Below are 19,686 nucleotides of genomic sequence, written 5' to 3'. Positions count from 1 at the left end.
CATAACAAACAACAAAAGATAGTACAAAGGAAACGTAGATAGGAAGACTTCGGTTTTGCTTGAGTAATATGAGAATAGAATACACAACAAGAATCACACGGAATTTGCAAAAGCAATAACCTTTGAATGTACTTATCGTCGTATTGTTTTAATCAGATGTTTGTGGTAGCTCGTGTGTTACGGACCAGGCTGTAGGAGGTTCACATGATAGTGAGGCGACAAGCACCCTCCGAACAGAGTGGTGAAGGCAACTGAGGTAAACAAAGTCGAGTATAATGACTTTTCTGGAGACGAGAAATCTACTCTGTAGGAATCAGCATGGGTTTCGAAAAAGACGGTCATGTGAAACCCAGCTCGCGCTATTCGTCCACGAGACTCACAGGGCCATAGACACGGGTTCACAGGTAGATGCCGTGTTTCTTGACTTCCGCAAGGCGTTCGATACAGTTCCCCACAGTCGTTTAATGAACAAAGTAAGAGCATATGGACTATCAGACCAATTGTGTGATTGGATTGAAGAGTTCCTAGATAACAGGACGCAGCATGTCATTCTCAATGGAGAGAAGTCTTCCGAAGTAAGAGTGATTTCAGGTGTGCCGCAGGGGAGTGTCATAGGACCGTTGCTATTCACAATATACATAAATGACCTGGTGGATGACATCGGAAGTTCACTGAGGCTTTTTGCAGATGCTTTTTTTTGTGGTTTTAGGGCGCAAAACTTCTATGGTCATTAGCGCCCAGCCCGTGACTTAAGACAGTAAAAAACCGAAATTGAAAACCAGCAGCAATGGGAACAAACTCATAAAATTGGACAAACTAAAAGTAGAAAGAATGCTTAAAAATCCACTACAGACAGGGGGTGAGTGTCCCCAAAAAAAAACTTCAAATGACTGACGTCATTTCACTGTCACTAATAAACTGCAGAACGCGGTCGGCTGAGCGCGTGTCATCTGCTAAAATCGACGATAGATCAGGCGATAGCTGTAGACGGGAGCGTAACGGATTAAAATAGGGGCATTCAATTAAAAGGTGTCTGACCGTCCACGGCTGAGAGCAGTGGGGACAGAGTGGAGGAGGATTACCACTTAAAAGATGTCTATGGCTAAAAAGACAGTGCCCTATCCGGAGTCTAGCTAAAATTACCTCCTCCCGACGACGCGTTCGGGAGGAAGAGGTCCAAGCGCAAGGAAGGGCTTTCACTTCCCGCAATTTATTACGGGGAAGTGTTGACCAATGCGCATGCCATAAATGAGCAACTTGGCGACATAAACCGCTCCGTAGATCGGTGAAGGGAAGCGACTGAATAGCTGGCCGAGGAAGAGAGACTGCAGCCTTGGCCGCCATATCGGCCGCCTCATTCCCACAGATACCAGCGTGTCCCGGGAGCCAGAGGAACGCCACCGAGACGCCCCCCAGGTGGAGCAAGCGCAGACAGTCCTGAATCCGGTGGACCAGAGGGTGCACAGGGTAAAGAGCTTGGAGACTGAGGAGAGAGCTGAGGGAATCGGAGCAGATAACGTACTGTATCCGCTGATGGCGGCGGATGTAGTGGACAGCGTGGAGAACAGCGTAAAGCTCCGCAGTATAAACCGAACACTGGTCGGGAAGTCGAAAGCGATTTGGGGTGTCGCCAACAATATAGGCACTCCCTACACCTAAGGATGTTTTCGAGCCGTCGGTGTAAATAAATGTGGCGTCCGTCATTTGTGCACATAGAGCAGCAAATGCCCGACGATAAACAAGTGTAGGGGTACCATCCTTGGGAAATCGACAAACGTCACGGAGCAGGCAGATCCGGGGACGGAGCCAAGGCGGTGCTGTACCCCAAGTTGTCAAGAAGGTTTTCGGAAAGCGGCAGGAAAGAGAATGGAGCAATTGACGGAAGCGGACTCCCGGGGGTAGTAGGGAGGAGGAGCGGCCTGCATACCCTACATCAAAGGAGGCGTCGAAAAAAAAAGGTCATGGGCTGGATTAGCAGGCATGGAAGACAGATGGCTAGCATAACGACTCAGGAGGACTGCTCGCCGATTGGACAGCGGAGGTTCAGCAGTCTCAGCATAAAGGCTTTCCAAAGGGCTAGTGTAAAAAGCTCCAGACACTAAACGTAATCCACGGTGGTGGATAGAGTCGAGACGCCGAAGAATAGACGGCCGAGCAGAGGAGTAGACTATGCTTCCGTAATCCAATTTTGAGCGCACTAAGGCGCGATAGAGGCGGAGAAGGACCACGCGGTCCGCTCCCCAGGAGGTACCATTCAGGACACGGAGGGTGTTAAGCGATCGCAGACAGCGAGCCGAAAGATAGGAAACGTGGGAGGACCAGCACAGTTTTCTGTCAAACATAAGACCCAAGAATTTAGCGACGTCTGAAAACGGAAGGTTGACAGGACCTAGATGTAAGGAGGGCGGAAGAAACTCCTTCCGTCGCCAAAAATTGACACAAACGGCCTTACTGGGTGAGAAACGGAAGCCGGTTTCGATGCTCCACGAGTGGAGGCGATCAAGACATCCTTGAAGACGTCGTTCAAGAAGGCTGGTCCGTTGAGAGCTGTAGTAGATCGCAAAATCGTCCACAAAGAGGGAGCCCGAGACATCAGGAAGGAGACAATCCATAATTGGATTTATGGCGATGGCAAACAGTACAACACTCAGCACGGATCCCTGGGGTACCCCGTTTTCTTGGGAGAAAGTACGGGAGAGAGTAGTGTTCACCCGCACCCTAAAAGTGCGCTCTGCCATAAATTCGCGAAGAAAAAGGGGCAGCCGGCCTCGAAAGCCCCAAGAGAACAGTGTGCGAAGGATGCCTGTCCTCCAACAGGTATCGTATGCTCTCTCCAGATCAAAAAATATTGCTACCGTTTGGCGTTTCCGGAGAAAATTGTTCATGATATAAGTGGAGAGAGCAACAAGATGGTCAACTGCAGAACGATGCTTCCGAAATCCGCATTGGGCTGGTGTTAAAAGACTGCGGGATTCCAGCCACCAAGCTAAACGGTAATTCATCATACGCTCCAAAACCTTACAGACACTACTCGTGAGAGAAATGGGGCGATAGCTAGAGGGGAGATGTTTGTCCTTTCCAGGTTTCGGAACGGGAACGACAATAGCTTCCCGCCACCGTTTAGGAAAGGTACTGTCGGTCCAAATTCGATTATAAAGGCGAAGGAGGTAACGCAGACTAGGGGTTGGTAAATGCAGCAACATTTGGACATGGATACCATCCGGTCCTGGGGCGGAGGAGCGAGAAGATGAGAGGGCATGTTGGAGTTCCCGCATGGAGAAAACAGTATTGTAGCTTTCGTGATTTTGGGAGGAGAAAGCAAGAGGTCGCACTTCCGCTGCACGTTTCTTCGGGAGAAACGCTGGCGGGTAATTTGAAGAGCTCGAAATCTCAGCAAAGTGCTGACCCAACGAGTTAGAAATTGCGACGGGGTCCACTAAGGTATCATGCGCGACAGTGAGCCCAGAAACCGGGGAGAAACTAGGCGCGCCTGAGAACCGTCGAAGCCGACTCCAAACTTCCGAGGAGGGAGTGAAGGTGTTAAATGAGCTAATAAAGAATTTCCAGCTTGCCTTCTTGCTATCGCGGATGACGCGACGGCATCGCGCACGGAGCTGCTTATAGCGGATACAGTTGGCCAAAGTAGGATGGTGACGGAAAATGCGAAGAGCACGTCGCCGCTCACGTATTGCGTCACGGCATGCCTCGTTCCACCAAGGAACTGGGGGGCGCCGGGGCAATTCGGAGGTGCGTGGTATTGAACGTTCCGCAGCTGTAAGAATAACGTCGGTAATGTGTGTGACCTCATCGTCGACGCTGGGATAGCGACGGTCATCGAATGTCGCGAGAGACGAAAAAAGTGTCCAATCGGCTTGGGCAAACTTCCAGCGTCGCGGGCGCATATATGGCAGTTGAGGCTGCAGTCTGAGGACACATGGAAAGTGGTCACTCGAGTGTGTATCATCAAGGGCGAACCATTCGAAGCGCCGAGCTAGCGGAACAGTACCGACCGCAAGGTCCAAATGAGATAAGGTTGTCGTGGAGGCAGACAAAAATGTGGGGACCCCAGTGTTGAGGCAAACTAGTTCCGCTTGGTGGAAGACGTCTAGCAATACGGAGCCACGTGGACAAGGGTGTGGAGATCCCCAAAGCGGGTGGTGGGCATTGAAGTCCCCAACCAGCAAATAGGGGGGTGGAAGCTGACCAAGAAGATGAAGGAGATCAGCTCGTGCCATTGGTGTGGACGATGGAATGTATACAGTACAAAGAGAGAACGTGTATCCGGAAAGTGAAAGACGGACGGCGACAGCTTGGAAGGAAGTGTTTAAGGGGATTGGGTGATAATGGAGAGTATCACGGAGAAGAATCATGAGTCCTCCATGGGCTGGAGAGCCTTCAACAGAGGGGAGATCATATCTGACAGACTGAAAATGAGGGAGAACAAAGCGGTCATGGGGACGCAGCTTTGTTTCCTGAAGACAGAAGATGACCGGCGAGTAGGAGCGTAAGAGGACCGACAATTCATCCCGATTGGCTCGAATGCCGTGGATATTCCAGTGGATAATGGACATGGGGTGGAAAGAGAATGGAGGAATGTGACCAAAGTTGCTGTCAACTCAAAGACTGCTCGGAGCTAGCAACCGACAGCATGGAATGGCATTCAGCCGAAGGCAGAAGATCCTGATCCATAGGTTGGTCAGGAGCAGTCCCTGCCACCAGCGATCGGCCGGTTGACCGGCCACCAGCAGTGCGCCTCGGCGACACAGAAGATGGCCGAGGGCGATTTCCGCCAGGTGGTGCTGTAGAGGGGGCACGCCTTGGCGGAGAAGGAGAGGAACTGGGTTTCTTTGTAGCCTTCTTGGAAGAATGTTGTTTAGATGAAGGAGGAACCGATGGTTGTGAAGTTGCGGTACGTAAAAACTCTTCACGAGTATGCTCTTTTTTCGAAGACTTGGCGTCCGACTTTTGGGCTCGAGATGTAGCAGAACCCGACGAAGGGTGAGCCATAGAGTGGGTAGGCGAAAGTGGTGAGGTTGAACGAGCGATCTTTGCGCTGGCCGATCTGACGACCGTGGTACTAAAGGTGAGGTCGCAAGTCTGCGTGGCCGCCTCCTTTGTTGGCCGAGGAGAAGCAAGGACAGTGCTGTATTTTCCTGTCTGAGGCACGGTGGGCTTGCGACTGGCGAATAATTTTCGAGCAGCAAAGGTCGACACCTTTTCCTTCACCCTTATTTCCTGGATGAGCTTCTCGTCCTTAAAAACGGGGCAATCTCGAGAGGAAGCAGCGTGGTCACCCATACAGTTGATGCAGCGAGGGGATGGAGGTGGACAAGCACCCTCATGGGCATCCTTGCCACACGTAACACATTTGGCTGGATTTTAACAGGACTGGCTGGTGTGATTGAACCGCTGACATCGATAGCAACGCGTAGTGTTTGGGACGTAAGGGCGAACGGAAATTATCTCATAGCCTGCTTTGATTTTCGATGGGAGTTGAACTGTGTCAAATGTCAAGAAGACAGTGCGGGTTGGAATGATGTTCGTGTCAACCCGTTTCATTACTCTATGAACTGCCGTTACGCCCTTGTCAGACAGATAGTGCTGAATTTCTTCGTCAGACAATCCATCGAGGGAGCGTGTATAAACGACTCCACGCGAGGAATTCAAGGTACGGTGCGGTTCCACCCGGACAGGGAAGGTGTGGAGCAGAGAAGTACGCAGCAATTTTTGTGCCTGGAGGGCACTGTGCGTTTCTAACAACAGGGTGCCATTCCGTAATCTGGAACAAGACTTTACAGGACCTGCTATTGCGTCGACTCCTTTCTGAATAATGAAAGGGTTGACCGTGGAGAAGTCGTGACCTTCATCAGACCGAGAAACAACAAGGAACTGTGACAACGATGGAAGAATCGTCTGTGGCTGAGACTCAGTATACTTACGTTTGTGAGCAGACTTAGTGGAAGGTGAGGAAACCATTGCGGAAGAATCCCCCATGATTACCGGCGTCTCCGATGGCGCGCTCCTCCCTTGTGGGGGCCCTCTCTGAGGGCACTCCCGCCTTAGGTGATTGTTCACACCTCAGGTCACACCTCCCGACAAACGGACGGAGGGACCAATCGGCATTTTCGGAAGGTATCAGCTCGGGTAATCACCCCTCCCTGGGCCTGGCCGTTACCAGGGGGTACGTACGTGTCCTACCTGTCTACCCGGGGCGGGGAATTACGCGTTACCCCGTCACCGGCTACGCACGAAGGGCGTGGGTCGGCCTTCAGACACGCACAGGGAGGAAGAAAGAGAAAGGGAAAGGAAGGAAGAGAGGTCTCAAACGCCGCAGCGGAGAAAAGAGAAAGAGAAGAGGTAAGGAAAAGAGAAGGACAAAGGAAGGAAGAAGACAGAAGGACAAAGGAAGGAAGAAGACAGAAGGACAAAGGAAGGAAGAAGACAGAAGGACAAAGGAAGGAAGAAGACAGAAGGACAAAGGAAGGAAGAAGACAGAAGGACAAAGGAAGGAAGAAGACAGAAGGACAAAGGAAGGAAGAAGACAGAAGGACAAAGGAAGGAAGAAGACATAAAAGCAAGGAAGGCAAGGAATGCAGTACATTTACGAGCGTCCGTCTCCGGACGTAGGCACAAACCATACTCCCAGATGGGGAGAAAGAGAAGGAAAGAGCCAGAGCCCGGAAAGGAAGGAAGGCCACATTAGCTCGGGGTCCCGTGCTCGCTACGCACGTATCCACAAAAGAGTTGTGGACCCCCTGGGGGGGCAGATGATGCTGTGGTGTATCGAGAGGTTGTAACAATGGAAAATTGTACTGAAATGCAGGAGGATCTGCAGCGAATTGACGCATGGTGCAGGGAATGGCAATTGAATCTCAATGTAGACAAGTGTAATGTGCTGCGAATACACAGAAAGATAGATCCTTTATCATTTAGCTACAAAATAGCAGGTCAGCAACTGGAAGCAGTTAATACCATAAATTATCTGGGAGTACGCATTAGGAGTGATTTAAAATGGAATCATCATATAAAGTTGATTGTCGGTAAAGCAGATGCCAGACTGAGATTCATTGGAAGAATCCTAAGGAAATGCAATCAGAAAACAAAGGAAGTAGGTTACAGTACGCTTGTTCGCCCACTGCTTGAACACTGCCTAGCAGTGTGGGATCCGTACCAGATAGGGTTGATACAAGACATAGAGAAGATCCAATGGAGAGCAGCGCGCTTCGTTACAGGATCATTTAGTAATCGCGAAAGCGTTACGGAGATGATGAACTCCAGTGGAAGACTCTGCAGGAGAGACGCTCAGTAGCTCGGTACGGGCTTTTGTCTAAGTTTCGAGAACATACCTTCACCGAGGAGTCAAGCAGTATATTGCTCCCTCCTACGTATATCTCGCGAAGACACCATGAGTATAAAATCAGAGAGATTAGAGCCCACACAGAGGCATACTGACAATCCTTTCCACGAACAATACGAGACTGGAATAGAAGGGAGAACCGATAGAGGTACTGAAGGTACCCTCCGCCACACACCGTCAGGTGGCTTGCGGAGTGTAGATGTAGATGTAGAAAGTGAACAGAATTTACCAAACCATTGTTTCCCATTCGTGTAATCAAAAAGTATCAAGTGCGCCTGCTTTTTCACTCAAGAATCGATGCATTTGATTCTGTGTTTTGTTTTGTAACAATTGATATTAATGTCACTCGTTACAACATCGTTGCAAATGTGTTGTACAAAACAAATGTTATGGCTAGACACTGACGTATCTGACAAATAAGCTACGTGTATGGTAAAAGCTACCTGTTTAAATTTCCTGTGGGGTCGACTGTGGTGCCTCACCAAACCATCGGAAAGTTTGATTTCGGTTGCCACCCTGGAATCCCACTATTAAGATGGGTCATTTCAGTTTGTGTTTCCATCGAACTACCGTAACTCTCGCAGTGACCACTACATGGCTACCAGCAGAATACAAACCACAACCACTGTAATAAGGTATAATGTCTATGACGTGATAGTGGTAGGTGCACGTGCCACATTTTTCATAATGTGTGTGTGTGTGTGTGTGTGTGTGTGTGTGTGTGTGTGTGTGTGTGTGTGTGTGTACGCGCGAGTGTATACCTGTCCTTTTTCCTTTTTTCCTCCTAAGGTACGTCTTTCCGCTCCTGGGATTGGAATGACTTCTTACCCTCTCCCTTAAAACCCACATCCTTCCCTCTTTCCTGATGAAGCAACCGTTTGTTGCTAAAGCTTGAATTTTGCGTGTATGTTTGTGTGTCTATCAACCTGCCAGCGCTTTCGTTTGCTAAATCACATCATCTTTGTCTTTAAATATATTTTTACCACGTGGAATTTTCCTTCCATTTATATATATGATGTTTGGTATCATATAACAGCTCTTTAAAAGAGCTTTCCAATGAAGTACATTTTATTGTTCTAGCTTAATTAGAACTAGAGTTAAAGAAAACAGTGTTGTGAGAGTCAAAAATTTGTCATTTTTTCAACATTTGAAAGTCCATTACTCGGTAAATTTTTATCAGAAAAATATGAAAAATTAATTTGTGGTACCATTTATGAATACTATAGGCATACTTAATTTCATTTAAATCCAAGAGGGTAAGGTAGAAAACGATGGTTTCATTTGTTGATTTGACGTGGAATGACCCTAACTATACGTATTTTTTGGCGTAGATTCGGTATATGCAATAAATATGGGGGATTCATATTTCAAAATGAAACTTGAGGCCACTCATGCAGGCGGCGTATACACATATAATGTTGTACCACACTATGTACACACACCAGTGTGTCTGAACTAACACATCGAAAACCTTCCCCATTTACACATCATGAAGCCCATTGGAGACATGCTAGTTTCATAACTACGAAGTTGTGTGGGAAATTTATATCATAAGCAAGTGGACAATGAAGATGCAGTTGTACATTACACCTGATGCAATAAAGAAGATTTTGGTTAGTAATTACAACACTGCTCCTATTTCAGTTATCAAGACTATTTCAAAACTTTACTTTGAATAACGCAGACAGAACTAGAGTTAAAGCTAATAAGTTAGTGTTACGATACTTTTTAAAGTGTTTAACAGGTGAGTTTGAGTCTGAAATATTTCTCATTCAATTGAGTTTTGTAAACCAGTCAGGCTGCTTAGGCGACATTATATCAAATACAAGAGTTATATCAAATACAAAAGTTTCAGTTTATTAAGCAGCTCATTAACTATGGTATAAATATTTATACCATTTGAGAATTACGTTGTCCTAGGTTTGTGCAGAGTATTTGTAATATGAGACAGTATGTAACAAGTAATATCTGCATCTGAACATTTCATCAGTGTTGAATTTGTTTGGATACAGTTCAGTATAACAACAGATGACATAGGGAAGATCGCAGTAGAACTAAACACAGAAGAATTCTTTGTGTGACATTTAGTAACACTAAGAAGTTCAAGCAACACGCGAACATTCGAGCAGAGATCTGTTGACTATTCCTGAAAGAAGCAACACAGTATTTTGATCAATAGAACCTCCTCCCAGTGTGTGTAGTAGACGGGAGTGTACTTAGCTACTGCATGTATCCTCAGGAAAAACTAAACAGAAACACGAGGGAAACGTGAATAAGGGATACGATGCTGCTGTTTTGGTCTTAGGCAACAGCCTTGCCGCAGTGGATACACCGGTTCCCGTGAGATCACTGAAGTTAAGCGCTGTCGGGCGTGGCCGGCACTTGGATGGGTGACCATCCAGCCGCCATGTGCTGTTGCCATTTTTCGGGGTGCACTCAGCCTCGTGATACCAATTGAGGAGCTACCCAACCGTATAGTAGCGGCTCTGGTCACAGAAAACGATCATAACGACCGGGAGAGCGGTGTGCTGACCACACACCCCTCCGATCTGCATTCTCTTGAGGATGACACGGCGGTCGAGTGGTCCCGATGGGCCACTTGTGGCCTGAAGACAGTACTTTTATTATTGTTTTGGTCTTAGGACTGGCTTACTGTAGCGTGAGGAGGGTCCGGAATATAGAGGGAGTAAGCCTTCCACCACATCTGCTTATGTAAACTTCTTTACTCGAGTAGTCTCTTCGTGCTTTGAATGGGAACCACGCACTTCTTAGGGCCTAGAGTACTGCCTAAAATTTATACCTAACTCAAGTACTTCGACTGGGGAAAGTAAGGGAACTGTGTTATGGAAACTATGGTTGTATTACATACATCTACCAAGGAAGCTAATGAGGAATAAGCAACATCCAACTTTGTAGTAGTGATGGAGTACTGGTTACACTGGCCATTATCTTTACTACATCTAACTTACTCTGTCGTAACATCAGAAATGATAACGTACTTGCTTCCCTGCTTGAGCCATGCTACAGCCTGCTACAGAGTAGCTAGTATAGGGGCAACATACTTGCTCCTCACCATCTTCCCTGTATGTAGCATGACACTATCTGTATGTACCCCCTTGCCCGCAGCATCAGAGACAAACAACAATGCAGAGTCTTTTGCATAAACAGGTTAACAGTAACCCTGTACAGGAGACAGAAAAAGGCCAGCACACTTCAGTGACCTGGCTGCAAACTGTAAACATCACTGTGTCTTCTAGTGTCTTGAACAACACATAGTTGTATTCACGACTACAATGGTTCCTGCTCTGCCCACAGTCAATGCACCTTTTATTTAGAGCATTGATACCGGAATCTAAATGCCTGGTTGTTCCATACATTGAATGTAATGGAACTGATGACTGCAGGTAATGGCAAAGCAGTTTGTAAAGCTATTAAATATTTGTCTATTCTTTGATTTTAATTACCTAGCTTACCTTTTATTAAACGAAGTTCAGTTATAGTATTAAATGAAGCTGATACATGAAGTTTAGGAAAACTTTAAGACATGTACCCTTGTAGACACGAAATTACAGCATCAAGAAGTGTGTCATAAACGAAAGCTTGACCTGAAAGATCATGTCAGTTCAGATTTCAGGCCAGTCCAATAAGAATGGCGCTAGTAGCGCCACTATAAGGATGAAAATCCGGTTTGCTTTAAATGCGTACTGTAACGATCGTCAGCGTTAGTTACCTTCAAGATTGGACAGAGCGAGTTGACTGGGACAAGGATGCCATCATCGAACTGCATCTGCAGTAACAACCTGAGCAGCAGTCGGCACCACAGTGACGCAACGAAATGTTAGAAATCGTTTACATCAAGGAACAGCTCTGAGCCAGGCACACTGTAGCGTGCATTCCACTGACCCCAAACCACCGTCATTTGAGATTTCAGTGGGGTGATGAAAGAGTTCATTAGAGAGAAGGGTGGAGGTCTGTCGCATTTTCTGATGGAAGCTGGTTCTGCCTCGGTGGCAGTGATGGGTGGAAGTTTGTTAGGAAGACGTCAATTGAGGCCCCGCAACCAACCTGTCTGCATGCTACGAGCATTGGACCTACGACCGGAGCTATGATCATGGGTGCAATTTGCTATGAGAGCAGGAGCACTGTCATCATTATCCCATGCACCCTGACTGCAAATGCGCGTCAGGGAATGGCAATTGAATCTCAATGTAGACAAGTGTAATGTGCTGCGAATACACAGAAAGATAGATCCTTTATCATTTAGCTACAAAATAGCAGGTCAGCAACTGGAAGCAGTTAATACCATAAATTATCTGGGAGTACGCATTAGGAGTGATTTAAAATGGAATGATCATATAATGTTGATCGCCGGTAAAGCAGATGCCAGACAGATTCATTGGAAGAATCTTAAGAAAATGCAATCCGAAAACAAAGGAAGTAGGTTACAGTACGCTTGTTCGCCCACTGCTTGAATACTGCTCAGCAGTGTGGGATCCGTACCAGATAGGGTTGATAGAAGATATAGAGAAGATCCAACTGAGAGCAGCGCGCTTCGTTACAGGATCATTTACTAATCGTGAAAGCAATACGGAGATGATAGATAAACTCCAGTGGAAGACTCTGCAGGAGAGACGCTCAGTAGCTCGGTACAGGCTTTTGTCAAAGTTTCGAGATCATACCTTCACCGAAGAGTCAAGCAGTATATTACTCCCTCCTACGTATATCTCGCGAAGAGACCATGAGGATAAAATCAGAGAGATTAGAGCCCACACAGAGGCATACCGACAATCCTTTCCACGAACAATACGAGACTGGAATAGAAGGGAGAACCGATAGAGGTACTCAAGGTACCCTCCGCCACACACCGTCAGGTGGCTTCCGGAGTATGGATGTAGATATAAATGTAGTCTGGTGAATCGACCTGTTGTGCTGCTATTCATGAACAGCGTTGCAGGAGATGTTGAACAAGATAAAGCTCGGCCAGTAACAGCCGTTGTAATACATCGTACTCTGCTGAGTGTCGACATGTTGCCTTGATATGCTCGATGGCCGTATCCACCTCCAGTCGGGCACTTATTGGTCATCATTAGATGCCAACTCCAGTGTGATCCACAAACAGCGCTATCTGTCCCTGTATTGACGAACCAAGTGCACCAGGCAACGTACTCCATCACACATATTGACATCTGGTAATTGTACAACACAATGCATTAACGTCAGCATGTTTGCATTTGACATTTTGGCGGTTACACTGCTTATTAATGGGCCAGCATGTCTCATTTTCAATGGAAAATCTGGCTCTTACATTAACCTGTCCTCTTAATCAGTTACGTGTGTTACGTAGACAACTGTGTTCCCAAAATTACATTGCTCTACATTAATTACTTTTTGATTTTGTGATTTTTCCTGTATGGTGTGTCTATGCTCTAAAATACTCTTATACTAAGTATAATTATTAGCTCGCAAACACAAAAATATATGGAAATGTGCAACACAGGTAGGTGGCTTGTAACATGCATACCTGGCTTCTGCTGGAAGATCCGCCAGCAGCTGACCCAGTGTGACCACATCTTCAGGCTGAGTGCGCACTGCGTCAGCCCAGCCCTGTGTGGTCATAACCTGGGTGACGTTGGCCTTGATGAAGTTAACGGCGGCCTCCCTGAGGCTGGTGCAGGAGTGCCTGATCGCCAGAACAGCTGAGGCCGCCGCAGTCTCGACGGACAGCTGAGTGGCCACGAGCTGCTCGCACCGAGCCTTCAGGGCCGACACGCCGTATTTATCAGCGGCTGCCAGCAGCTGGGGGGCCAGGCTGGGCAGCTGAGGGGCCTGGAGGGTGTAGAGGTAGGCGACCAGCTGGCGGAGCACCGGGCCCTCCACGTCCGGGACTGCGACCTCACCGGTGCTGGCTTCCAGCGTGTCGTGGCGAAACATGCCACCAAACACGGGACTTCTATCGGCCAACACGGCCCTGTGCACCACGAGACGGGTGCCGCCCGCCACCAGTGTGACAACTGCGCCGTCCCCTGCGTCCAGAAGGGCGCCCAGGTCCACGGCTGTGGTCTCCATAACCTCCTGGGTGGGTTCCATTGAGGATGACTCTGGAACATGGCGACACTCAGCAGGCATTTCTCCTCGCACATCAGTCTCTATTCTTGTACGAGCCACAGGCAGAACAGTGTCAAGCAAAAGTTGGTAAATGTTTTGATATCTGGACACTTAGCCTCCATGTCTTGAATAGGCCTCTCAACCCTCTGCCTTTCGAAAATCGCCCATATGGAGAACCGAATATAAACCAAAAATGCAGAGACAACAGTGCAGTGTGGAAGGTCTGGCCATAATCTGAATTAGTTTAGAATAACAAATGCAGTTAGTGTCTCGGATGCTAATATACATTTAAACAGAGCAGTCAATGTACAGCCACTGCAAAAAAGCAGCACTGATGTTCACGCCACAGACAAGTTTATCCAAATTTTGCAGATGGCGCACGTTAAGGCGATCCCAATATTTGTCAGGTAGCCACAGGTTTTTAAAATTCACTGATGTTTCACCCCATAGAGATAGCACAGCAGGTGATAAGGCACTACCATAGAACCTCAGGGGAAACAATGAGAAACAAGGCTGAGTTTCCATCGAACAGTCAAATGACAATATAAAGAACTGTTACACCTAACAAGAGCAGAAAAATGCGAGCTATATTTCAAGAACCAAATGGTAGCAGACATCTTGTGTTTCACATACAAACTTTCAACAAACACGGTTCCATTACCAACTGTATTATCGACTTTGAGACGATCTAGAGGTATGATGACGATGGACCAGAGGACATTAGGACTCTGTTGCCGGAAGACATGACAGTATCTTCGCTGTGAACTACTCCAGCAGCATGTGAATAATGATGTTTTGATTATATTTGGCCAGCAGCACATAGGCCTGGGCAGTAATAAAATTAAAAAAGAAAAGCTACGGAGGTTGAGGTAATTGTAACGTAAGTATTGCATCAGCTAGTGGACCAGATTTTACCGAATCTTACAGCGTCATCCGCTAATTACCTTTGCAAGTATGAGCATGCAGGATCTGCAAAACTTCATGTAAAACTACAGATAAGACAAAGATCCAAAACAACTTTGCCCTAAAAATATTGAGGAAGTTCACGTAACGTCCATTACTAGGGGTGGTTTTTTTTTTTGTGGTTTTAGGGCGCACAACTTCAGTGGTCATTAGCGCCCTGACTACTCTAAGAATGCACCGCGAGGCACAAGTTGACAACAACAACTAAAAGGGAAAACACGATAAAAGACAGACTGACAGGCATAGGATTAAAAAACAGCATCATCAAATGTCCTTACCGAGGTGTGTCAAATTGATAAAACGAAGAACACGAGCAGCTGCTCGTGGGTCATCCGCTAAAATGGCATCGAAAGTATTTGGCAGGTTAAGATCGAGGCGGAGTGTGTTAAGATCTGGACAGGACATTAAAATGTGTCTAACCGTCAGCAAGTGCCCACATGGGCAGAACGGCGCCGGCGCAGCCGTCAGCAGATGGCGATGGCTGAACCGGCAGTGTCCAATTCTTAACCGGGCTAAAACGACCTCCTCCCGCCGAGAAGGGCGTGAGGAGGACGTCCAAGCCACGGGAAGAGGTTTTAAGGCCCGAAGCTTTTTGGTTGTAAGGGCAGCCCTATCGGCATGCCACAGCGATAAAATGCGCCGACATATGACCCTGCTAAAATCGGACGAAGGGACAACAAGAAGCTGTCCGAGGCTGGAGGACCGCAGCCTTGGCCGCGGCATCTGCAGCTTCGTTCCCAGGGATACCGACATGGCCAGGAACCCACATAAAGCTAACCGGAGAACCGACGTCCACCAGCTGCTGAAGAGAGCGTTGGATCCGGTGTACGAAAGGGTGAACCGGGTACGGATCACTGAGGCTCTGGATGGCGCTCAGGGAATCTGAGCAGATGACATAAGCAGAATGTCGGTGGCGGCAGATGTAAAGAACAGCCTGGTAGAGGGCAAAGAGCTCAGCTGTGAAGACCGAACAATGGCCATGGAGCCGGTAGTTGAAACTTTGTGCCCCGACAATAAAGGAACACCCGACCCCGTCATTGGTCTTGGAGCCATCTGTATAAATGAAAGTCATGTGGATGATCTTCGAACGAAGTTCCAAAAAACGGGAGTGGTAGACCGAACCGGGGATGACCTCTTTTGGGAGCGAGCTGAGGGCAAGTTGAACGCGGACCTGAGCCTGGAGCCAAGGTGGCGTGCGGCTCTCGCCCACTCGAAAGGTTGCAGGGAGTGAAAAATTAAGGTGTTGAAGGAGGCGACGAAAGCGAACTCCAGGGGGTAGCAGGGCAGAGACATACAACCCGTATTGACGGTCAAGAGAGTCGTCAAAAAAGGAACGATAAGACGGATGGTCGGGCATTGACAGTAGCCGACAGGCATACCGATAAAGCAGTATATCGCGATGGTAGGTGAGTGGCAATTCGCCAGCGTCAGCATGAAGACTCTCTACGGGACTGGTATTAAATGCTCCGATCGCAAGTCGTAAACCCCGATGTTGTATGGAGTTGAGGCGGCGTAAGATGGATGGCCGTGCAGAGGAGTATACGAAGCTCCCATAATCCAGCTTGGAGCGGACGATCGACCGATATAGACGAAGTAGGACGGTTCGATCCGCTCCCCACGACATACCACTGAGAACACGGAGGACATTTAAAAAACGGGTACAACGGGCGGCCAAATATGACATGTGGAGACCAGCTAAGTTTCCTGTCAAAAGTAAGGCCTAAAAATTTGGTTGTCTCCACGATTGGGAGAGCAACGGGACCGAGTCGTAAGGACGGTGGGAGAAACTCTTTGTAGCGCCAGAAGTTAATACAGACCGTCTTCTCGGCAGAAAAACGGAAGCCATTGGCGACACTCCAGGAGTAAAGACGGTCAAGAGAACGCTGAAGACAGCGCTCCAGGACACGTGTACACGGCGCGCTGCAATAGATGGTAAAATCGTCCACGAAAAGGGAGCCTGATACATCAGCTGGGAGGCAATCCATTAGTGGATTGATCGCGATGGCGAAGAGAGCGACGCTCAAAACTGAGCCCTGTGGCACCCCATTCTCCTGGCGAAAGGTGTCTGACAGGACAGAACCCACACGTACCCTGAACTGTCGATCCATTAAAAAGGAACGAATAAAAAGAGGGAGGCGACCGCGAAGGCCCCATGTATGCATGGTGCGGAGAATGCCCGCCCTCCAACAGGTGTCGTAAGCCTTCTCCAAATCAAAGAACACAGCCGCGGTCGGGCGCTTCCGCAAGATGTTATTCATAATGAAGGTCGACAAGGTAACCAGATGGTCCACACCAGAGCGGCGCCTACGAAATCCACATTGTACATTGGTAAGTAGGCGTCGAGACTCGAGCAGCCAAACCAAACGAGAGTTAACCATTCGCTCCATCACTTTACAGACACAGCTGGTAAGCGATATGGGTCGATAACTGGAAGGCAAGTGCTTGTTCTTCCCCGGCCTAGGAATTGGGACAACAATAGACTCGCGCCAGCATGCGGGAACATGTCCCTCAATCCAGATGCGATTGTATGTACGAAGAAGAAAACCTTTACCCGCAGGAGAAAGGTTCTTCAGCATCTGAATATGAATAGAATCTGGCCCTGGAGCGGAGGACCGTGATCGGCCAAGTGCGTTTTCGAGTTCCCGCATGGTGAATGGGGCATTATAACTTTCACAATTCGAGGAGCGGAAGTCAGGTGGCCTAGCCGCCTCTGCCTGTTTGCGGGGGAGGAAGGCAGGGTAGTAATGAGCGGAGCTCGAAACCTCTGCGAAAAAGCGGCCGAAGGCATTGGAGACATCCTCAGGGGCCACAAGGACGTCATTCGCGACCGTCAAGCCAGAAACTGGTTAGTGGACCTTAGTGCCAGATAGCCGGCGCAGGCTACCCCAGACAACAGAAGGAGTAAAACTGTTTAAGGTGCTTGTGAAAGCAGCCCAGCTGGCTTTCTTGCTTTCTTTGATAATACGACGACACTGAGCACGTAATCGTTTATAATTGATACAATTCGCCACTGTAGGGTGGCGTTTAAATGTGCGTAAAGCACGTCGACGAGCACGTAAAGCGTCTCTACATGCTGCGGTCCACCAGGGGACCGGTACGCGACGTGGAGAAGGAGGGTGAGGGATGGAATATTCAGCAGCAGCGAGAATGACTTCCGTGAGGTGTGCGACCTGACGATCGCAGCTTGTGAAGGTTTGATCCTGAAAGGTCGCCCTGGAAGAGAAGAGCCCCCAGTCTGTCTTGGAGATTGTCCAATTAGAGAAGCACGGAGAGGGGGTATGCTGCAGGAGATGGATAACACACGGGAAGTGGTCGCTCGAATATGTATCAGAAAGTGCATACCACTCAAACCGGCGTGCAAGTTGGGGAGTACATATAGAGAGGTCTAAATGGGAATAGGTGTGAGATGTGTCCGAAAGAAAAGTAGGGGCGCCAGTATTGAGGCAGACAAGATCGAGCTGGTTGGAAAGGTCTGCTAACAAGGAGCCCCTCGGGCAGGATGCTGGAGAGCCCCAAAGGGGATGGTGGGTATTTAAGTCTCCAGTTAAAAATGGTGCAGGTAGCTGAGCAATAAGTTTCATCACGTCTGCCCTGGTAACGGCAGATGACGATGGAGTGTAAACGGTACAAAAGGAAAACGTAAAAGTGGGGAGAGTAATGCGGATGGCAACTGCCTGCAGGCCGGTGTGCAACGTGATGGGATCGTAGTAAATATCATCCCGGACCAGCAACATAACCCCTCCATGAGCTGGGATACCTACCACAGGGGGTAGGTCAAAACGCACAGAGGTGTAGTGTGCCAAGGCAATTTGATCGCATGGGCGTAGCTTCGTTTCCTGGAGGGCTACGACGAGCGGACGGTGCAAGCGGAGCAGCAACGTCCTCTCGGTTGGAGCGAATGCTGCGAATATTCCAGTGAGTAAGTGCCATCGTAAGAAAAGGAAGATGATAGAAGGGGTCACCTTGAAGGCCGCTTAGGGCCTGGCTTCGAGCGAGCACTGCCGCCGCTATCAGTAGGCGGACAGTCATCGTCCATTGGATCTATAGGGTCATCGGCCATCTCGGGAGGATGGCCGGGAGGGGGAGCTTCCTCCGCCGGTGAACGGCCACATGTACGGCTACCAGCGGTGCGGCCAGGCGAAACGGATGACGGCCTGGGGCGGCAACCGCTGGGTGGCGCAGGAGAAGAAATGCGCCGTGGCGGAGAAGGAGAACTGTGCTTCCTATGCGCCTTTTTGGAAGGACGTTTGGTGGAAGTACCGGTCGAAGGCTGGGAGGTCGAGGTACGGAGGAAGTCTGCACGGGATGGTTCCTTCTTGAAGGCCCGTGCATCTGACTTCGGGGTCTTGGTCTTAGCAGAAGCTGAGGAAGGGGCTGGTGTCTGTGGGGTGATGGGAGGAAGAGGAGACGTCGACCGCGCGATCTTAGCACTGGCCGAACGGACGACCGTGGTGCTGAAGGTCAGATCGCATGTCTGGGTTGCTACCTCCCGGGTAGTCCGAGGAGAGGCGAGGACAGTACTGTATTTCCCCGCTGGGAGCAGCGTGGGCTTCCTACTAGCCAATAGCTTGCGAGCAGCCGAGGTGGACACTTTCTCTTTGACCCGAATTTCTTGGATACAGCGTTCTTCCTTATAGACAGGACAGTCGCGGGAGGATGCGGCATTGTCACCCTGACAGTTCACACAACGAGGAGACGGAGGTGGACAGTCACCCTCATGGGCATCCCTGCCACAGGTGACACATTTAGCCGCATTGGAACAAGACTGTCGAGTGTGATTGAAACGCTGACACTGGTAGCAGCGCGTAGGTGTCGGGACATAGGGGCGAACAGAAATAACCTCGTAGCCCGCCTTGATGCGCGATGGCAGCTTAACACTATCGAAGGTCAAGAAAAGTGTCCGGGTCGGTACAAGGTCATTGTTGCCCTTTTTCATGACCCTATGGACAGCCGTCACGCCCTGCTCAGCGAGGAAAGATTGAAGCTCCTCGTCAGTCAATCCGTCGAGGGAGCTACACCACGAGACGAATTCAAAGTTCGGTGGGCCTCCACCCGGACAGGGAACGTATATAGGAGTGTGGCCCGAAGCAGTTTTTGTGCCTGAAAGGCACTCTCAGTTTCTAGTAATAAGGTACCGTTACGCAACCTGGTACAAGATTTGACAGATCCGGCTATGGCATCTACGCCCTTCTGAATAACGAAAGGGTTGACAGAGGAAAAATCCTTTCCGTCCTCAGATCGAGAAACTACGAGGAACTGTG

General features: G+C 48.8%; 1 protein-coding gene and 1 pseudogene across 1 annotated transcript in view; one reads left to right on the top strand and one right to left on the bottom strand.

Moving 5' to 3' along the window:
* Positions 1-19,686, bottom strand: part of LOC126100774 (poly [ADP-ribose] polymerase tankyrase-1-like) — an 88,801-nt gene that overhangs the window by 16,917 nt on the left and 52,198 nt on the right. The window contains exon 2 of the mRNA XM_049911394.1: positions 12,879-13,455. Coding sequence (XP_049767351.1) covers positions 12,879-13,444 — 566 coding nt within the window. The 5' untranslated portion in view covers positions 13,445-13,455. The remainder of the gene's footprint in view (positions 1-12,878; positions 13,456-19,686) is intronic.
* On the top strand, positions 9,662-9,778 carry LOC126102469 (5S ribosomal RNA; annotated as a pseudogene).

The sequence above is a fragment of the Schistocerca cancellata genome, chromosome 9, assembly GCF_023864275.1.
Source record: "Schistocerca cancellata isolate TAMUIC-IGC-003103 chromosome 9, iqSchCanc2.1, whole genome shotgun sequence".
NCBI lineage: Eukaryota > Metazoa > Arthropoda > Insecta > Orthoptera > Acrididae > Schistocerca > Schistocerca cancellata.
Note: the sequence above shows the minus strand (reverse complement) of the source record. Positions and strands in the feature narration are given on the sequence as shown.